The sequence below is a fragment of the Portunus trituberculatus genome, chromosome 4, assembly GCF_017591435.1.
Source record: "Portunus trituberculatus isolate SZX2019 chromosome 4, ASM1759143v1, whole genome shotgun sequence".
NCBI classification, from domain to species: Eukaryota; Metazoa; Arthropoda; class Malacostraca; order Decapoda; family Portunidae; genus Portunus; species Portunus trituberculatus.
This window is the reverse complement of record NC_059258.1, coordinates 8,352,158-8,373,034: the sequence shown is the minus strand read 5'-3', so window position 1 is coordinate 8,373,034 and position 20,877 is coordinate 8,352,158. Positions and strand designations below refer to the sequence as shown.

Here is a 20,877-nt window from a genome sequence, read left to right as displayed (position 1 = left end):
CTGCTGTAACGAGGGAGGAAGGAACGGAGGTGACTCTCGGTCCTCGCAAAGGACACAGTCACAGTGAAGTGGTGGTCTATTAGGCCGGCGGTTCGAGTGTCATGTGTGCGGATGGATGGGGGTGGCAGGCGTAGTGGTGCCAGGTGTGGAGTCTGTTGCCTGAGGGCCTTGTACATGACGCACAGGCCCGCCACGTCTCGCCGCTGCTGTAGAGGTTGAAAGCTGGGCTGCTGGTCCTGGTTCCTCATTTGCACCATCCTCTGCACTCTTGCCTGGATCCTGTCAAGCCTGGCAAGATAGGAGGGTGGGCAGGAGGACCAGGTGAGGGGAGCGTACTCCATGACGGGCCTGACCTGGGCCCTGTAGAGCAGGGGTGTCAAACTCATTTATCCCAAGGGGCCAGATTTCACCTTCACATTCAATGTGCGGGCCAGATAATCACGTATGACCATAATAATATTAATAATAATAATAATAATAATAATAATAATAATAATAATAATAATAATAATAATAATAATAATAATAGGTAATTATATAATAATAATAATAATAATAATAATAATAATAGGTAATTATATAATAATAATAATAATAATAATAATAATAATAATAATATATTCTACCTTCACTCGCGTTTGCACACACGTAACCAAAAGATAAACCAGTAAAGAAAAGGAAGCATTATTTACCTTAGTTCCTGGTCGTGCTGCTCCCAGAAACTTGGCACCTCTTGGTCTGTACAAGTTCGTCTATGTTTGGCGCCAGAGACTGAGCAATGGCTACTTTCAGTGTTGAGTTGAGGTGTTCATTAGTGAGCCGAGACCTGAGTCCAGACTTGTTCAAGTTCATCAGTGAGAAGAGTTGCTCACAGACATAGGTACTGCCGAACATTGACATAATCTTTGATGCCAAACATTTGATTTGAGGATATCTTGGCCCAACATATTGATAGAATGTACCAATATCAACACTTGAGAACTTTTCCTTCAACGCAGAATCGCACTGAAGATCAATTAGTTCTAACTGAATATCCTCTGGTGTCTCATCAGGATTTGCAGCGAAAGGATTTTGAAAGATCGAGAAATCACTCTCAAGGTTCTTTAAGTCTGCAAATCTTTCTCCAAATTCGTTCAGTAACTTGGAAATCATGTTGCAGTATTTTTCTCTGCTGATAATTCCACGAAACTCAGGTGTGCTTTGCAATGATTTCAGTGTAGGAAAGTGTGCAGCATTATTCGCTGCTAGTTGACGTTCAAAAAGTTTGAGCTTCACCTCAAAAGCACGAATGGACTCATGCATGTCTGTCACCAATTTATTGCGACCTTGCAGTCTTGTATTGAGCAAATTCAAGTGTTCTGTCATATCTACCATGAAGGCTAAATCTTGAAGCCAATCATAGTCTTTCAGTTCCTGGACATTTCTTCCTTTGTTATGCATGAAACTTTGTATTTCACTTCTTAATTCATAAAAGCGCTTCAGCACAATTCCCCGGCTTAACCAACGAACATCAGTGTGATAAGGCAGACCGTGAGAGTGACTTTCCTCCAATAGGCAGTTGAACTGTCTGTGGTTCAGACCTCGCGCTCGTATAAAGTTTACTGCCTTGACAACAACATCCATAACGTGATCCATCTTTAATATTTTACTGCAAAGCACTTCCCTGTGAATTATGCAATGAACACTGTGAATTTGATGGTCTGAATTCAGGGTGAGTAGTTTTTCCTTTAACTTTGCTGTCACGCCAGCCTTTCTACCAACCATTTGAGATGCTCCATCTGTTGTCAGACTCACAGTTTTCTTCCAGTCAACACCTATCCTATCAAGTGCACCAGTCAAACTCACAAATATATCATCCCCTGTTGTTGTTCCTTTCATTGGTACTAATTCCACAAATTCTTCAGTTACCTGCATATTTTCATCAACACCACGTATGAACACTGCTAGTTGAGCTATGTCAGTAATGTCTGTACTTTCATCGATTGCTACAGAAAATGCTACAAATTTAGCAACTTTTTCTTTGAGCTGACTATTAAGATTTTCTGACAGTTCATTTACTCTTTCTGCAACTGTATTTCTTGAAAGGCTTATGTTTGCAAATGATCTACGTTTTTCAGGGCAAATATCTTCTGCGGCCATCATCATGCATTTCTTTATAAAGTCCCCTTCTGAAAATGGTTTCGATGACACAGCTATTTCCCGTGTAATCCTATAACTTGCCCGTACTGCAGTGTCACTGGCTTCATGAACACGCTGATACACTGACTGCTGCCTTTTGAGAGACTGTTCCAGCGTCTTTACTTTTTCTTCACGAAGTTTTCCACTATACACATCATACTTTGAAGCATGAGTGCTTGTGTAATGTCGCCGAATGTTATATTCTTTTGACACCGCTATAATTTGGTTGCAAATCAAACAAGTTGGTTTTCCATTCACTTCAGCAAAAAAGTAAGATATTTTCCACTTTTCCTGCATCACACGATGTTCTTCAGTAACTGTTCGCTTCTTGGAAATCATGATGAGATGATATGCAGTAAGAGTCACACCAAAATCTGACGCTGTGACGCTCTCGAAGGACAAAGCAGGACTGAAGTCAAAGGCCGATTCTCGGTGAGACGGAGGAATGACGAGTTATGGTCACGTCTAATACATGTATATTACGGAGCAGGGCCAGTACGACTACGTGTATTCTCGTCACCTATAGTCACTGGCTTTGGAACGCAGTCGACGAGACGAAATGGTCACATGATTTACGTAAAAATATATGAGAATAATTCATTCACTACAAAACACGATAGAAAACTTGAAGCAGATGGTAAAGTTCCTGCTGGTGACATTGTGTTTGCAATCACTTACTTTAATTAAGAAAAATACTTTTAACAATAACACACACACACACACACAGAGAGAGAGAGAGAGAGAGAGAGAGAGAGAGAGTTGGCGGGTGGCGGCGAGCCGGACACACACACACACACACACACACTTGACGAGGTTGGGAGTTACTATACCACAGAGGAACATCACCGCCCAAAAAATATAATAGTATCTTTATATCTTTATATAATGACTTTAAAATGCAAAGGGCTGGCTGGCTTAATCATTCCTGTAAAAAGACCAACTAAGATTGAAATATGAGACGTGCGCGGCCGCACATAGTAGTGTGGCGGGCCGCATGCGGCCCGCGGGCCGCGTGTTTGACACCCCTGCTGTAGAGGGACACTATCCCCGGACCGTCGAGCAACTTCCCAACGCGTCGGACACAGCTCAGCCTCCACGCCGCATCCCTGGCAACCCTCCTCACGTGGGTGGTGAAAGTTAGGCCTGCGTCTACTTCCACCCCCAGGATGGAGATAGACTGCTGGAAAGGCAGCCTTTTGCCTTCAAGAAAGAAGGCTGGGGGATGGGCGTCTTCTCGCCGCCTGGAGATGTGCAGGACTTGAGTTTTCTCAGGGGCGAGGGTTATTTGCCAGCGGCAGCTCCAGGATGCAATAACTTGCAGGACAGCGTTGATTCTGTCCACCGTGTTCTGCCGGTGGTTCCTGTCGCTGATGAAGGTGAGGGTGCAGTCGTCTGCATACGCTTTGGCCTCGGGGACTAGTTGCAGTATGTCATTGAAATATACACACCACAACAGAGGCCCAAGGACACTGCCCTGAGGGACGCTGGCTTTGATATGGTGTTGGGAGGACGAGTGGCCATCAACAACAGTGTGCAGGGTTCTGCCATGAAGGTAGTCCTCCAGGAGGTGCAGCAGTCCTCCACACACCCAAGGCTCCTCAGTTTGGCTGCCACTCCCTTGAACCACACTCTGTCAAAGGCACCGGCGATATCCAGGGCAACGACGAACACCTCTTTCCCACTGTCTATCGCGGTGCTCCACTCCGTAGAGTTTAGGAGAAGCAGGTCGGCGGCCGACTTACCCTGCCTGAACCCAAACTGCTTTGAGTTAAGGAGGTGGTGGGCGTCGAGGAAGGCGGTGACTTTTCTCGTGATGAGGACTTCCAGCGTCTTCCCCACCACGGAGAGGAGAGAGATGGGCCTGTAGTTCTTAGGATCTGCCCTGCTACCCTTCTTGTGTACAGGCACCACTCTGGCCTGCTTCCAGAGTGCTGGCCATGTTTGGGAAGTGAGGCATTCCCGGTAGAGCTGGGTGAGTGGAGTGGCGAGCTCAGCTGCACATTGCTTCAGTATGTGAGGGCTGATGTTGTCTGGTCCCAGAGCCTTCTTCGTGTCGGTCTTGCTGAGCAGGGACATCACCTCCTCCATGGTGATGTGCAGGCTGTCCAGCTCAGCAGTTGTTAGCACTGGGATCCTGGGTGGAATGTTGTTTGGGTGGGTAACACTCATTTTGGTGGAGAAGTGGGCGGAGAATAGCTCGGCTTTGTCCCTCCCTCTCGTCACTACCTCACCGCTCGGTGTGGTGAGTGGGGGGATGGTGGAGTCCGTGGCCAGGCCCTGCTGCTGCTTCAAGCTACTCCACCACTCCTTCTTGCCAACACTCTGACCTGAGAGCTTTGCAGTCAGGTCAGTCTTCCACCTTTGGATGGCGGCTTTTTTGCACGTTGGCCATGTTGCGGCAGGCAGCTTTATATGACTCACGGTTGGCTTGGGTGCTGCTTGCTCTCAGTCGTCGCCAGGCCCTGCTCTTCAAGTCCGCCGCCTCATGACAGCGAAATCCAAACCATGGCTGATCCCCTGGTCTTGATTTATATGTCTGGCAGGGCACATACTTTGACTGAAGGGACAGCAGGTGACTGGTGAAGGCCTCCACCTGTTCGTTAAGGGTGCCAGTGAGACGATCCTCCCAGTTTGTCTGGCTGAGCTCAGCTCTCAGTGCCTCCCAGTCAGCTCGCCGCCAAAGCCAGTTGGTGCGCGTTGTCGGTTCATCCCTGTCCACCCTCACTTTCACTGTCGTAAGGATGGCCACGTGGTCAGATGACCCAGGGGTACCGAGTGGGCGGCAGGTGACTAATCTCTCTCTCTCTCTCTCTTTTTTTTTTTTTTTTTTATACCAATTTACATAGATATACAGAGTTTTGTACATTATACATTACATACTTAGTACAATATTAGGCTAAAGAAGTCACAGTTAATGCCTTCTATCCGAAAGCCTGCCTCTGTCTGTCTGTCCGTAGCAGCCACTCATTCACTGTACACTCTCTCTCTCTCTCTCTCTCTCTCTCTCTCTCTCTCTCTCTCTCTCTCTCTCTCTCTCTCTCTCTCTCTCTCTCTCTCTCTCTCTCTCTCTCTCTCTCTCTCTCTCTCTCTCTCTCTCTCTCTCTCTCTCTCTCTCTCTCTCTCTCTCTCTCTCTCTCTCTCTCTCTCTCTCTCTCTCTCTCTCTCTCTCTCTCTCTCTCTCTCTCTCTCTCTCTCTCTCTCTCTCTCTCTCTCTCTCTCTCTCTCTCTCTCTCTCTCTCTCTCTCTCTCTCTCTCTCTCTCTCTCTCTCTCTCTCTCTCTCTCTCTCTCTCTCTCTCTCTCTCTCTCTCTCTCTCTCTCTCTCTCTCTCTCTCTCTCTCTCTCTCTCTCTCTCTCTCTCTCTCTCTCTCTCTCTCTCTCTCTCTCTCTCTCTCTCTCTCTCTCTCTCTCTCTCTCTCTCTCTCTCTCTCTCTCTCTCTCTCTCTCTCTCTCTCTCTCTCTCTCTCTCTCTCTCTCTCTCTCTCTCTCTCTCTCTCTCTCTCTCTCTCTCTCTCTCTCTCTGTCTCTCTCTCTCTCTCTCTCTCTCTCTCTCTCTCTCTCTCTCTCTCTCTCTCTCTCTCTCTCTCTCTCTCTCTCTCTCTCTCTCTCTCTCTCTTGTCTCTCTCTCTCTCTGTAAAATTTGAGAAGTTGATTCTCTCTCTCTCTTTTTCTTTCTTTTTATATCATAGACGGTTGATGAGCCAATGTTGTACTGTTGGCATAGAATCCGCACTGAAACACTTTTATCTAGCTTCCTCAATAGGTCCACTTTCTGTTGCACTGATATTGTCATATGTTCACCCTTTTTTTGGGGGGGTTCACACACAACACAATCACTTCCTGGTCGCTTGGAAGCCATGTTTAGGGGCAAATGTTACAGAAAAAAAATGTTTATGCACCTGGGTGGGTGGTGCTTGCAATGAGCGGCAGCGTGGTTTCTGATCCAAATTTGACCCAGAATGCCCAGGTTCCAAAACACAGTACAGCGCCACTGCGTCCTAGCGGTGGTCCGGCAAATCACTCCGGCCAATTCAAAAATTCCGGCAAACAAACATTTTGCCGGATGAAAGAATACCAGATTAAGGAGGTTCAACCTGTACTATCAAGCATGCATGTCCCTAAAATTTAACATGAAAGACAAAAAGATTCATCCACATCTCTAGTTTTACATTTTGTTCATTACTCACTACCCACATTTTAGGCACAGTGCACACTTCCTGTGTGTCACATTATCCTTGCTAATAGAGCCAACTTTCTTGCTATTGTTGTAATTATCCCCTTCATTACTGCAGCCACTCATCATTGTAAACAAGGCATTCTCCTTCTTCCATACCATATCATCATCTTTACCCATGCATATGTGCGCCTCACACCCAGACAGAATCGTCAAGTGCTGAGAGGTTTGCTACACTACTTTGTTTCACTGTCTCTTATCTCTTTTTTCAGAATCATTAATTAGATATTACTCATCTGGAGAGTGTTCCAGTAACTGTGTCCTCACTTCACTATCTGTCTTATAATTATGGTAGTGGTCATTACTGCTATTATATCTAATAAGAAGCAAACTTATGAGTTTTCCCAAGGCTGATTAAAGATATTCATGTGTGGACTATGGTAGTAGGGTAAGACTGGGTTAAATTGAACACGGTCGTGTAAGAAACAGCATGCATAGTGTCTGCCCTATCAAGAGTAAGTTTTCCAATCAACTTAAAGGAAGAAAATGGGAGATTCCAAGATGGTGGTAGAACATTGATGATGTGAGGGATGATATCATTTTTTGCACTAATAATATAGTGTTTTATGATTATCAAACATATTGATTCTCATTAGTGCCTAGTCATAGATCCCAAAGAGAGAGAGAGAGAGAGAGAGAGAGAGAGAGAGAGAGAGAGAGTTAATCCCTACTACCTGTGTTGCCTCCTTTTCTTTCCCCCACATCAGTCATCCTTTTGTGTCTTTGGAGGGAGAGAGCAGGTGAGGACAGGCTAGGAGATCACAGTCAATGACCATTTGGGTTAGTTTTACAGAAAAGGTCGACAGACACTTGTCCAAATGTGTAGTGGAAAATAAAGCAAAAATATCGTCAATTCAGTTTGGTTGATTCCCCTAAACTTTTCATGATGAGTGTTTGGAAGAAGCCATCAGGATCGTTATGACTGAACCTCTTTATGAAGGGAAGAGAACCAGCCAAGCCAGCCAAGGTAAAAAAAGGCCCACTTTAGTGCTGGCTCTCTACAAAGAGAAAAATGGCAGCCAAAATTAGGGAGCAAATGCCTCAATACCTCCCTCTTAAAGGAAGAAAAGTCTTAGGAAGTTGGAAATACAGATGCAGGGAATTCCAGAGTTTACCAGTGGAAGGTATGAATGATTGAGAGTACTGGTTAACTCTTGTGTTAAAGAGTTGGTCAGATATAGGGATGAGAGGAAGAAGAAAGCCATGTGCAGCAAGGCTGCAGGAGGAGGGGAGGCATGCAGTTAGCAAGATCAGTAGAAGAGTTAGCATGAAAATGGCATTAAAAGATAGAAAGAGATGCAATATTTCGGTGGTGAGAAAGAGGCTGAAGACAGTTAGTCAGAGGAGGGGAGTTGATGAGACGAAAAGCTTATGATTCCTCCCTATCTAGTAAAAGTGTGTGACTGGAATCCCCACAAACATGCAAAGAGTACTCCATACAGGGACGGATAAGGCCCCTATATAGAGTGAGCAGTTGGAAGGGCGAGAGAAACTAGCAGAGACGCCTCAGAACGTTTAACTTCATAGAAGCTGTTTTAGCAAGAGATGAGATGTGAAGTTTCCAGTTAAGAGTATGACTAAAGGACAGACCGAGGATATTCAGTATGGAAGAGGGAGACAGCTGTGTGTCATTGAAGAAGAGGGGATAGTTGTCTGGAAGGTTGTTTCAAGTTGATAGATGGAAGAATTGAGTTTATAGGGCACTGAACACTATTAAATTTTCTCTGCCCTAATCCCAGATCTTAGAAAGATGAAAAGTCAGGCATTCTGTGGCATCCCTACGTGATCTATTGACATCCTGAAGGAAAATTAAACAAAATGATTGGCAATTCATTTTAGCTTATTTCCGTGAACTTTTTGATATGATGGTTCGGAAGAAGCCATCAGCAGCGTTATGGCAATCTGACATTTAACGATTGAACTGGACACTGAGTTGTTATTAGTGTGTTGAAGTGAAATAATAATACTGTGAAGTAATTATTGTTCATCTTGTCCAGTTTTATATCTTTGTAAACAAAATCTTTTGTAATAGTGTTAATGTAAGAGTTACGAGATGTATAGTTGTGAGGATGAAATTAGTGAGAAAAAACAGTGTTTAAAAAGATCATAGTAGTCTTATGATATAGACAAAGGGTGGAGAAGCATGGCAGTGAGGCATGGAGTTAGGCAAGAGTCTAGGAGGGAGAGATAACACACGTGATAGAGGGTACACGAGGGTTCAAGGTTAAACTGTCAGCCTCAACTCTGCAATTAAACATTTGTTTCTTGTCTTTTTTTCTTGAATTGTCTAAATCTAATTCTCATCAAATTTATGCCTGCTAGGACATTAAAGCATTCATAACATTAAAGATAAATAAAGTGTGACAAATTGGGTAACTCTGAAAGACGGGAGATTGTGAGCATGATTCAATCCTTTAGAAATACAATTAGTAAGAAGAAACATTCACCAACACCTCCAATGCTTGTTGTCTTTGGCAGGGAGGTGAGAATAACCCACCTGGGTATGAGGCAGTGCTACTTGTAGAGGCCCTCAATGAGCCATGTGCATCACCCCAGCAACCCTCGACTCCGAACGGCCACAATCCGTCCAAGCAACTGCCCCAGAACACCACTGCCACCCAAACTGAGGTCCTCTTATGCAGTGAGGCCTCCAGGTACTTATTCCTCCTCAGACTCTCTCATTCAAGTGTTGTGACGATATTCCAATATACTTATGTAACACATCTTCACTATTTTGAAAGACTTGTTGAGGTTACACCAGTTTTTAAGGTATTTTTTTCAGGACTAATGACAAATTTACATGATTATTAGGTTATTAACAGTAGGAATCCCTTAAGAACCTAACTAATCATCTCTGCGGCTTTTGAAAATGGCTTTGATGAGAGCAGTGCATTTCTAAATATGAATCTTGATTTACCTAGTAATATCATTTTATCTGTTTGTTGAATGGAAGGAAATTTTAAATGAAAACTAATGGTGCTGGTGTCAGGCATACATTCTTTTCATTGATGCAATGCTGTGCTTTTAATCACCTTTCTAATACTTCTGCTGTGTACTCGTCTTGTAATTCTAAGATTTTTGCCTGTTATATTCTGGTGACAAAAGTTGTATAGTAAGTATGAAAACTTTTTGTATATTTTCTATTGCTTAAGGTTTTTTTTTATGGATTTTAATTTCATATATATTTAAATATTCTTGTTTCCATCATAACACTTCTGGTTCACAACTTTATCTTCACTCTTTTACTTTGATCAGCAGGTGCTTCATGGAGGGACTGGGGGTGATTGAGCAGCCACCCATTGCCTGCGACAAAACTCTCTAGAGTGTTGGCATGTCAGAGGTGAGCTGGAGTGTTGACATTGCTCATACCTAGCTGCTGCTTCTGATCTATACTACTTCCTTCCATCCATATTTCCCTTCTTTCTAATGCTCTCTTCCACACTCACACACTGTGTGCAGTGATAATGATGTATTACATGGAGTCCTCAGTTTTAAATTTAAAGTTAAAAACACACTACAGGTTGAACCTACCAAATCTGGCAACCACCGGACCTTAGACTTGCCGGACCATGGAAAATTCCGAACTATATGTGGTCCACAAAACACCCTCTGTATACTTACCCTGCATTATACAAGTGTAGCTGTAACATTGTTTTGATATATGATAGTTGTACATGCAGAAGTATATAGAAAAACACGTTGTAAAATTAAGTTCAGCATGGAAAATTTTTGCCCTCGCCATTATCATCTCGCCGGACACAGGGACGTTACCAGCGCGCCGAAGCTTAAACCACTGTATGAGAGCATTGTCTAAATCACTGCTTTTATCCTCCTTAAGTGTTCTATGAGCCTCCATATTCTTCTTGCTCTCACACTCACTGTAAAACTTGAGAAGTTGATTCTTCATTTTTTTCTTTTTTTTTTATATCATAGACGGTTGATGTGCCAATGTTGTACTGTTGGCATAGAATCCGCACTGAAACACCTTTATCTAGCTTCCTAAATAGGTCCACTTTCTGTTGCACTGATATTGTCATATGTTCGCCCTTTTTTTGGGGGGTTCACACACAACACAATCACTTCCCGGTCGCTTGGAAGCCATGTTTAGGGGCAAATGTTACAGAAATAAAAAGTTTATGCACCTGGGTGGGTGATGCTTGCAATGAGCGGCAGCGTGGTCCCTGATCCAAATTTGACCCAGAATGCCCGGGTTCCAAAACACAGTACAGCGCCACTGCGTCCTAGCGGTGGTCCGGCAAATTACTCTGGCCAATTCAAAATTTCCGGCACACAAAAATTTTGCCGGATGAAAGAATACCAGATTAAGGAGGTTCAACCTCTACTATCAAGCATGCATGTCCCTAAAATTTAACATGAAAGACAAAAAGATTCATCCACATCTCTAGTTTTACATTTTGTTCATCACTCACTACCCACATTTTAGGCACAGTGCCCACTTCCTGTGTGTCACATTATCCTTGCTAATAGAGCCAACTTTCCTGCTATTGTTGTAATTATCCCCTTCACTACTGCAGCCACTCATCATTGTAAACAAGGCATTCTCCTTCTTACTTACCATATCATCATCTTTACCCATGCATGTGTGTGCCTCACACCCAGACAGAACTCAGAGAAACAGAAGGTTGCAAAGATATATATATAAAGAAACATAGAAACGAGGAGGAAAGGAAGAGACACAATGAACTGGTGGCAGAAGCAAGAGAAAAAAATAATGAAAGGTCAGAGGAGGAGAAGAAGGCATTTTTTTGGAGAATTATAGGAGACAGGATAAGGAAATGGTATATAAAAGAGAAAGAAGAGAAAAAAATGGAGCAAGTTTAACTAAAAATTATAAGAACAAGAGATTAAAAATGATGTATACAAACATGGATGGGATTTTTTCTACTAAATTAGAATTAAGAGATTACATAAAGAAAGAAGAACCAGATATTGTATGCCTGGTGGAAACAAAGTTAAATGAGGCAATAAAAATAGACATAGATAAAAGGTATAATATATGGAGGAATGTGAGAGTGGGTAAAGGAGAAGGAGGAGTCATGATGATGTTAAGGAAGGAGATAGTGGTAAATCAAGTGGAGTTTGGGGAAGGAAAATCAGAAATACTGTATGTTAAGATGCATATTAACAAAAAGGAGTTAACAATCATTGGAACATATGTGCCACCAAAAACAAACTCATGGACTAACCAAGAATATAGAGATATGATAGATGACACAATAAGGAGTCTTACAAGAATCATTAAGGAAAGGAGAAAAGTGATATTGGTAGGAGATTCAACTGTAAGGAGGTAGACTGGGAAAATTATGAAAGTGGTATGGGGGAAGAAGCCTGGGGACATAGATTCCTGAACCTAATGATAGATAATTTGATGGTCCAAAGAGTAAAGGAAAACACAAGATTCAGAGGAAACGATGAGCCGGCAAGATTAGACCTAGTTTTTACAAGGGATATACCAATTAACGATGATATAAGATACAAGTGCCCATTGGGAAAGAGTGACCATGTAATATTAGAGATGGATATAGAAGAAGGAAAGGAAGATAGAGATGAATCATACAAAGGAGACCGATTAAATTACAGAAAGGCTGATGTTGAGAATCTCAAGAACTATTTTAAAAACGTAAACTGGGAGGAGATGGAAAACTCATTAACGGTTCAAGAGAAATATAACTTATTTTTGGTAATATACAAAACTGGGGTCAGGGAATATGTTTCGAAATATAGACCTAAAGAAGAAGGAAAGAAAGATTGGTTTAATGCAAGATGTGCTAGGGCAAAGGAGAAACGAGATGGAGCATGGAAAAGGTGGAGAAGAAACAGAAATCCAGAAAATAAGGAAAACTTCAAAACAGCAAGAAATGAATATGCTAAGGTGAGAAAGGAAGAAGAAAAGAACTATGAAAAGGACATTGTCGAAAAATTTAAGGAACAACCAAAATTGTTCTATAGATTCATAAAAGGAAAAATAAGACAAAAAGAAACAATAGAAAGGTTAAAAGGAGAAAACGGAATGGTGGAAGACCCAAAAAGTATGACAGAACTGTTAAATAGTAAATTTCAGGAGGTCTTTACTAAGGAATTCAAATTTGAAAGACCACAGGGTAATAGAGAAACTGTCTATATGAAAGAGATTAAAGTAACCAAGCTTGAAATAAAAAAGTTGATGACGGAATTGGATGAGGAAAAGGCAATCGGACCGGATGAAATCTCAGGCAGAATACTGAAAGAATGTAGGGAAGAACTAGCAAGTCCAATATACAACATCATAAAATGCTCAATAGAAAATGGAACAGTGCCAGTGGAGTGGAAAAGAGCTGAGGTGGTTCCCTTATATAAGAGCGGAAGGAAGGAAGAACCTTTAAATTACAGACTGGTATCACTAACTAGTGTAATATGCAAGATGTGTGAAAAAGTAATAAAGAAGCAATGGATTGAGTTTCTTGAAGACAACAAAATATTATCAAATAGCCAATTTGGTTTTAGAAAAGGTCGGTCATGTGTGACAAATTTATTGAGTTTCTACTCTAGAATAGTTGATAGAGTACAAGAGAGAGAGGGATGGGTTGACTGTATTTATTTAGATCTAAAAAAGGCTTTTGATAAAGTGCCACATGAAAGATTACTATGGAAGTTAGAGGAGAAGGGTGGCTTAAAAGGAAGCACATTGAGATGGATGAAGAATTACTTAAGGGGGAGAGAAATAAGGACGATAGTTAAAGATATGAAGTCCAAGTGGAGAACAGTAAACAGCGGAGTGCCACAGGGATCAGTATTGGCACCAATACTTTTTCTCGTATATATAAATGACATGCCAGAGGGAGTGAACAGCTACATAAATCTGTTTGCGGACGATGTGAAACTGTGCAGAGTCATTAAACAAAAAGAGGATTGTGAAATACTACAGGAAGACTTAAACAAGATCTGGAAATGGAGCAAAAAATGGGAGATGGAATTCAATGTGGACAAAAGCCATGTCATGGAAATGGGAAAAAGTGAAAGACGACCAGTGGGAATGTATAAGATGGGAGATGGAGTAGAACTAGAAAAAGTAAAAAAGGAAAAGGACTTGGGAGTGACAATGGAAGAAAATAATCACCCGGTAAGCCATATTGATAGAATTTTCAGAGACGTATAATTTGCTAAGGAATATTGGAGTAGCATTTCACTATATGGACAAGGAAATGATGAAGAAATTGATAATTACTAAAATAAGACCTAGATATGAATATGCAGGAGTTGTGTGGACTCCCCATAAAAAGAAACACATAAGAAAATTAGAGAGACTACAAAAAATGGCTACAAGAATGGTTCCAGAATTTAAAGGGATGGCATATGAGGAGAGACTAAAGGCAATAGATTTACCAACCTTGGAGCAGAGAAGAGAGAGAGGGGATCTGATACAAGTTTATAAATTGATGAACGGAATGGATGAAGTGGATAATGAGAAACTGATCCTGAGAGAAGAATATGACTTTAGAAGCACAAGATCGCATAGTAAGAAACTAAGGAAGGGACGATGTCTGAGAGATGTTAAAAAATTTAGTTTCCCGCAAAGATGTGTTGAGACTTGGAACAGTTTGAGTGAGGAAGTGGTGTCAGCAAAGAGTGTACATAGTTTTAAAGAAAAATTGGATAAGTGTAGATATGGAGACAGGACCACACGAGCATAAAGCCCAGGCCCTGTAAAACTACAACTAGGTAAATACACACACACACACTGCAAGCTATACATGTATTTTATAGCTAAGTAATGTACTATGTCTACTGCATGTTGTATCATACTCAATACAAGAGTTACCCCTATAGAGTAATTTATTTTTACGATACAGTAAGCCTACTCGTGTTTTCTATATCACAATGTATGGGTAACTATACTGAAACACCATCCAAAGGAAAAAAAAATTGGTAAGGGAAGAAAGTAGCATAAAAAACATTCAATAATTCTTAGATAATATTTTGGCACTGTCTGGTAATAATTTGGCACTGGTAAAAGATTCTTTGGCACTCACCATTCTCAATTATTACTCAAAACACATGAAAATATGCTAGGTACCAATACGCGATTTCCTACGTTCGTAATTTATAATCCTTTCGCAGTTTCAAATTCTACATATTACCCTAAATGACAACGGGCTTCCTGTCGGGAATTGAGATACCCATCTATGTTTTCAACTGCAGAACAGAAGCTAACATGTATATGCATAGTTTTGTACATTCTGTGTGTTCCTGACACACTAAAGATAAAACTGGCAAAGTATCACGATGTAACTCACCATTGCATTAGTAGAGGAGGGTCTAAAAGTGAGGAGAAATGGAGGCGTGATCACTTCCCAGAAAAGGTCTTCTGCTTGTGTTATTGTGCGCCACGATGTTGCTGAAGTTGCTGGATTCGCAATCCAGTCCATCACTGTGAGGGAACTGAATACCCCACAGGTCTTTCGTCACCTTGCATACAACCATAAAAATTCTACGGCCATAAATATAAGCTGGGAACCGTAGATCCCGCCAGGCGTCAAAGGGTTAAGATGTCTGTTTTTGGCAGGTGGTGCTTAACTGGAGGCTGGTCCATCCTCACAAGGAACATCACCTGGGATGGGTACAGATGACAAGTTCCCTATGTCTGATGGAAGTAAGATTATTATACTTGAATATATTGCAAGTAATTGTTTGTGAAATAAGCAGGCGTGATAGGAGGGCGTCAGCTTGAAGGGAACTCACTCGGGTCAGAAACTGTCCAAGCTGTGTGAATGACCTCCAGAAAATGGGGACAGGGTATTATCTCCTTTTATTGGAGGCTCAGATACCTAGTAGTGTGAATGTGGGATTGTGTACAGGGTTCGAGCGAAGCTCATAGTGTCCTGTCTCCATATCTCCATTTATCTAATTTTTCTTTAAAGTTATGCACACTATGTCCTACAACAATTCCATTATCCAATGCATTCTATTTTTCCACCATTCTGTGTGGAAAACTGTATTTTCCAACATCCTTCACACACTGCCTCATCCTGATCTTCTTTTCATGTCCTTTTGTCCTTCCATCCTCTTCTGCCAACAGCACCAGGTCTTCTTTGTCTATCTTTTCAATATCATTTACTATCTTATACATTGTTATTAGGTCCCCTCGTTCTCCTCTATCTTGTTTTCAGACCATTTTAAGACAGCTTGCCATGGCTTTTGGTCATTTTAAGACAGTTTGACATGTTTGTTAGGGTATTTGATGATAGTTTGGCAAGTTTTTTTTAGGACATTTCAAGAGTTAGCCACAGTTTTGGTTCATTTTGGCATGTTTTTCTGACATTTTAAGATGGCTTGGCATGTTTTTTAGGGTATTTGAAGACAGTTTGGCATAGTTTTGGGCATTTGAAGACAAATTGGCAGTGAATGAATGAGTAGGGCAGTGGGTGATGGCAGTGAAGGGGTTAGCACAGTGCAGGGACAGACAGTGAAGTAATGGTGTGTTTCCCAGGACGGCAAGTTGATGTGGCTGACAGGACTGGAGTGTGAGAAGGTCAGCTCTTGTTGGCGCAGACTGCTCTTCAGGATGGCCAGTGACTCCAAACCAGACCAAGCACAGATGTAATTACCACCACCATCATCATCATCATCATCATCATCATCATTATCTTTGCTTCTGCCACCACCACCACCACCACCACCACCACCACCACCACCACCACCACCACCACCACCACCAAACTGTTGCATCTATTGACACTAAAGGCATTTCTGTAGTGTGTATTTACCTAGTTGTAGTTTTACAGGGCCTGGGCTTTATGCTCGTGTGGCTCCTTCTCCATATCTACACTTATCCAATCTTTCTTTAAAACTATGCATGCTCGTTGCTGACACCACTTCTTCACTCAAACTGTTCCACGTCTCAACGCATCTTTGCGGGAATCTATATTTTTCAACATCTCTCAGACATCTTCCTTTCCTCAGCCTTTTACTAAGCGATCTCATGCTTCGAATGTCGTATTCTTCTCTCAGGATCTGTTTCTCATTATCCACTTGGTCCATTCCCTTGCTCAATTTATAAACTTGTATCAGATCCCCAAGACCTAACTACCGCAGGATGGATTTTTTTTTTCTCTCCTTTTTTTATTTCGTGGTTAGGAAGGAAAAGAACATTGTTTTGATCTTCCGTGTTTGCCAAATAGCTCTGGTATTTCTCTCCCTTCTCTGTTCCAGGGTTGGTAGATCCATAGCCTTTAGTCTCTCTTCATATGACATCCCTTCAAATTCTGGAACCATTCTTATAGCCATTTTTGTACTCTCTCCAACTTCCTTACATGTTTCTTTTTGTTGGGGGTCCACACTACTCCTTCATATTCCAATCTGGGTCTAACTATAGTACTTATCGATTTCTTTGTCGATGTAGTGAAATGCTAATCTAATATTCTTTAGCAAATTATGTCTCTCTGAAAATTCTATCAATATTGCTTACCGGTTCAGTGTTTTCTTCCATCGTCACTCCCAAGTCCTTTTCCTTTTTACTTTCTCCAGTTCTACTCCATCTCCCATTTTATAGATTCCCACGGGTCGTCTTTCGCTCTTTCCCATATCCGTGACATGGCTTTTGTCCACATTGAATTCCATCTCCCAATTTTTACTCCATTCTCAGATCTTGTTTAAGTCTTCCTGCAGTATTTCACAACCCTCTTTTTGTTTTATGACTCTGCACAGTTTTGCATCGTCCACAAACAGATTTATGTAGTATTCACTCCCTCTGGCATGTCGTTTATATATATACGAGAAAAAGTATTGGCGCCAATACTGACCCCTGTGGCACTCTGCTTTCTACTGCTCTCCACTTGGACTTCATATCTTTAACTACCGTCCTTATTTCTCTCACCCTCAAATAATTTTCCATCCATCTCAATGTGCTTCCTTTTAAGCCACCCTTCTCCTCTAACTTCCACAGATATCTTTCATGTGGCACTTTATCAAATGCCTTTTTTAAATCCAAATACAGTCAACTCATCCCTCTCTCTCTTGTAATCTACCAACTATTCTAGAGTATAAAATCAGTAAATTGTTACACACGACCGACCTTTTCTAAAACCAAATTGGCCATTTGATAATAATTCATTGTCTTCAAGGAACTGGATCCATTATTTCTTTATTACTCTTTCACACATGTTGCATATTACACTATTTAGTGATACCGGTCTGTAATTTAGAGGTTCTTCCTTCCTTCCGCTCTTACATATGGGAACCACCTCAGCTCTTTTCCATTCTACTGGTACTGTTCCATTTTCTATTGAGCATTTTATGATGTTGTATATAGGACTTGCTAGCTCTTCCCTACATTCTTTCAGTTTTCTGCCTGAGACATCAACCGGTCCCATTGCCTTCTCCTCATCCAATTCCTTCATTAACTCTTTTATTTCAAGCTTGGTTACTTTAATCTCTTTCATATAGACAGTCTCTCTATTACCCTGTGGCTTTCAAATTTGGATTTTTTAGTAAAGACCTCCTGAAATTTACTATTTAACAGTTCTGCCATACTTTTTGGGTTGTCCACCATCCTGTTCTCTCCTTTTAACCTTTTTATTGTTTCTTTTTGCCTAATTTTTCCATTTATGAATCTGTAGAACAATTTCGGTTGCTCCTTACATTTTTCGACAATGTCCTTTTCATAGTTCCTTTCCTCTTCCTTCCTCACCTTAACATATTCATTTCTCGCCGTCTTGAAGTTTTCCTTATTTACTGGATTTCTATTTCTCCTCCACCTTTTTCATGCTCCATCTCTTTTCTCCTTTGCCTTGGCACACCTTGCATTAAACCAATCTTTCTTTCCTTCTTTAGGTCTATATTTCGGGACATATTTCCTGACTCTTGTTTTGTATATTTCCAAAAATAAGTTATATTTCTCTTGCACCCTCTCTGACTTATCCTTCTCCCAGTTAACGTTTTTGAAATAGCTCTTGAGATTCTCAATATCAGCCTTTCTGTAATTTAATCGGTCTTCTTTGTATGATTTGCCTCTATCTTCCTTTCCCTCTTGTATATCCATTTCTAATATTACATGGTCACTCTTTCCCAATGGGCATTTTTATCTTATGTCATCGTTCATTTGTTCATTTATATACCCCTCGTAAAAACCAGGTCCAATCTCACCGGCTCATTGTTTCCTCTGAATCTTGTGTTTTCCTGTACTCTTTGGTCCATCATATTATCTATCGTTAAATTCAGGAATCTTGCTCCCATACCACTTTCATAATCTCCTACCAATATCACTTTTCCCTTTTCTTTAATGACTCTCATTATACTCCTTATTGTGTCATCTATCTTGTTTACATTTGTATTCTTGATTGGTCCATGAATTTGTTTTTGGTGGCACATATGTTCCAATGATTGTTAACTTTTTTTTTAATATGCAGTACTTCTGATTTTCCCTCCCCACATTCCACTTGGTTTATCACTATCTCCTTCATTAACATTATCATGACTTCTCCTCCTCCTTTACCTCCTCTGTCTCTCCTCCATACATTATACCTATTGTCCAAGTTTATTTTGATTGCCTCATTTAGTTTTGTTTCAGCCAGTCATAAAATATCCGGTTCTTCTTTCTTTATGTAATCTCTTAATTTTAATTTACTTGATAAAACCCCTTCTATTATTGTATACATCATTTTTAATCTCTTGCTCTTATCACTTTTAGTTAAACTTGCTTAAATTTTTCCTCTTCCTTCTTTTCTATATACCGTTTCCTTATCCTGTCTCCTAGAATTTTCCAAAAAAAAAAAAAAAAAAAAAAAAAATGCCTTCTCTGACCTTTCATTATTTTTTTCCTTACTTCTGTGTATTTACGTAGTTGTATTTACCTAGTTGTAGTTTTACAGGGCCTGGGCTTTATGCTCGTGTGGCCCCGTCTCCATATCTACACTTATCCAATCTTACTTTGAAAGTGTGCACACTCCTTGCAGACACTACTTCTTCATCTAAACTGTTCCACGTCTCAATACATCTCTGCGGGAAACTATATTTTTTAATATCTCTCAGACATCTTCCCTTTCTCAGCTTTTTACTATGCGATCTTGTGCTTCGGGTGTCATATTCTTCTCTCAGGATCAGTTTCTCATTATCCACTTGGTCCATTCCGTTGATCAATTTATAGACTTGTATCAGGTCTCCTCTCTCCTTCTTTGTTCCAAGGTTGGTAGATCCATAGCCTTTAGTCTCTCCTCATATGTCATCCCTTCAAGTTCTGGGACCATTCTTGTAGCCATTTTTGTAGCCTCCCAATTTCCTTATGTGTTTCTTTTATGAGGGGTCCACACTACTCCTGCATATTCCAATCTGGGTCTTATTATAGTATTTATCAATTTCTTCATCATTTCTTTGTCCATGTAGTGAAATGCTACTCCAATATTCCTCAGCAAATTATATGTTTCTCTAAAAATTCTATCAATATGGCTTACTGGTTGATTGTTTTCTTCCATCGTCACTTCTAAGTCCTTTTCCTTTTTGACTTTCTCCAGTTCTACTCCATCTCCCATCTTATAGATTCCCACAGGTCGTCTTTCACTCTTTCCCATTTCCATGACATGGCTTTTGTTCACATTGAATTCCATTTCCCACTTCTTACTCCATTCCCAGATCTTATATAGGTCTTCTTGCAGTATTTCACAATCCTCCTTTTGCTTTATAATTCTGCACAGTTTCTTATCATCCGCAAAGAAATTTATGTAGCTGTTCACTCCTTCTGGCATGTCGTTAATATAAATGAGGAAAAGTACTGGTGCCAATACTGACCCCTGTGGCACTCCGCTTTCTACTGCTCTCCACTTGGACTTCATATCTTTAACTACCGTCCTTATTTCTCTCCCCCTCAAATAATTTTCTATCCATCTCAATGTGCTTCCTTTACTCCTCCAATCATCTCCTCTAACTTCCACAGTAATCTTGCGTGTGGCACTTTGTCAAACGCCTTTTTTAAATCCAAATAGATGCAGTCAACCCATCCCTCTCTCTCTTGTACTCTATCAACTATTCTAGAATAGAAACTCAATAAATTAGTTACACAAGACCGTCCTTTTCTAAAACCAAATTGGCTATTTGATATTAATTTGTTGTCTTCAAGGAACTCAATCCATTGTTTCTTTATTATTCTTTCACACATCTTGCATATTACACTAGTTAGTGATACCGGTCTGTAATTTAAAGGTTCTTCTTTCCTTCCGCTCTTATATATGGGAACCACCTCAGCTCTTTTCCATTCTACTGGCACTGTTCCATTTTCTATTGAGCATTTTATGATGTTGTATATAGGGCTTGCTAGTTCTTCCTACATTCTTTCAGTATTCTGCCTGAGACTTCATCCGGTCCCATTGCCTTCTCTTCATCCAGTTCCTTCATTAACTCTTTTATTTCAAGCTTGGTTACTTTAATCTCTTTCATATAGATTGTCTCTCTATTACCCTGTGGCCTCTCAAATTTGGAT

General features: G+C 40.8%; 1 protein-coding gene across 3 annotated transcripts in view; it reads left to right on the top strand.

The window, feature by feature from the left end:
• The window catches only part of LOC123510818, a 227,456-nt gene that overhangs the window by 14,822 nt on the left and 191,757 nt on the right, over positions 1–20,877 (top strand). For 2 of the 3 annotated variants that reach the window (XM_045266248.1, XM_045266242.1), the window contains exons 3-6: positions 8,889–9,064; positions 9,666–9,750; positions 14,974–15,060; positions 15,898–16,007. In XM_045266248.1, coding sequence (XP_045122183.1) covers positions 8,889–9,064; positions 9,666–9,732 — 243 coding nt within the window. In that variant the 3' untranslated portion in view covers positions 9,733–9,750; positions 14,974–15,060; positions 15,898–16,007. The remainder of the gene's footprint in view (positions 1–8,888; positions 9,065–9,665; positions 9,751–14,973; positions 15,061–15,897; positions 16,008–20,877) is intronic. The other variant, XM_045266258.1, reaches the window with a different exon arrangement.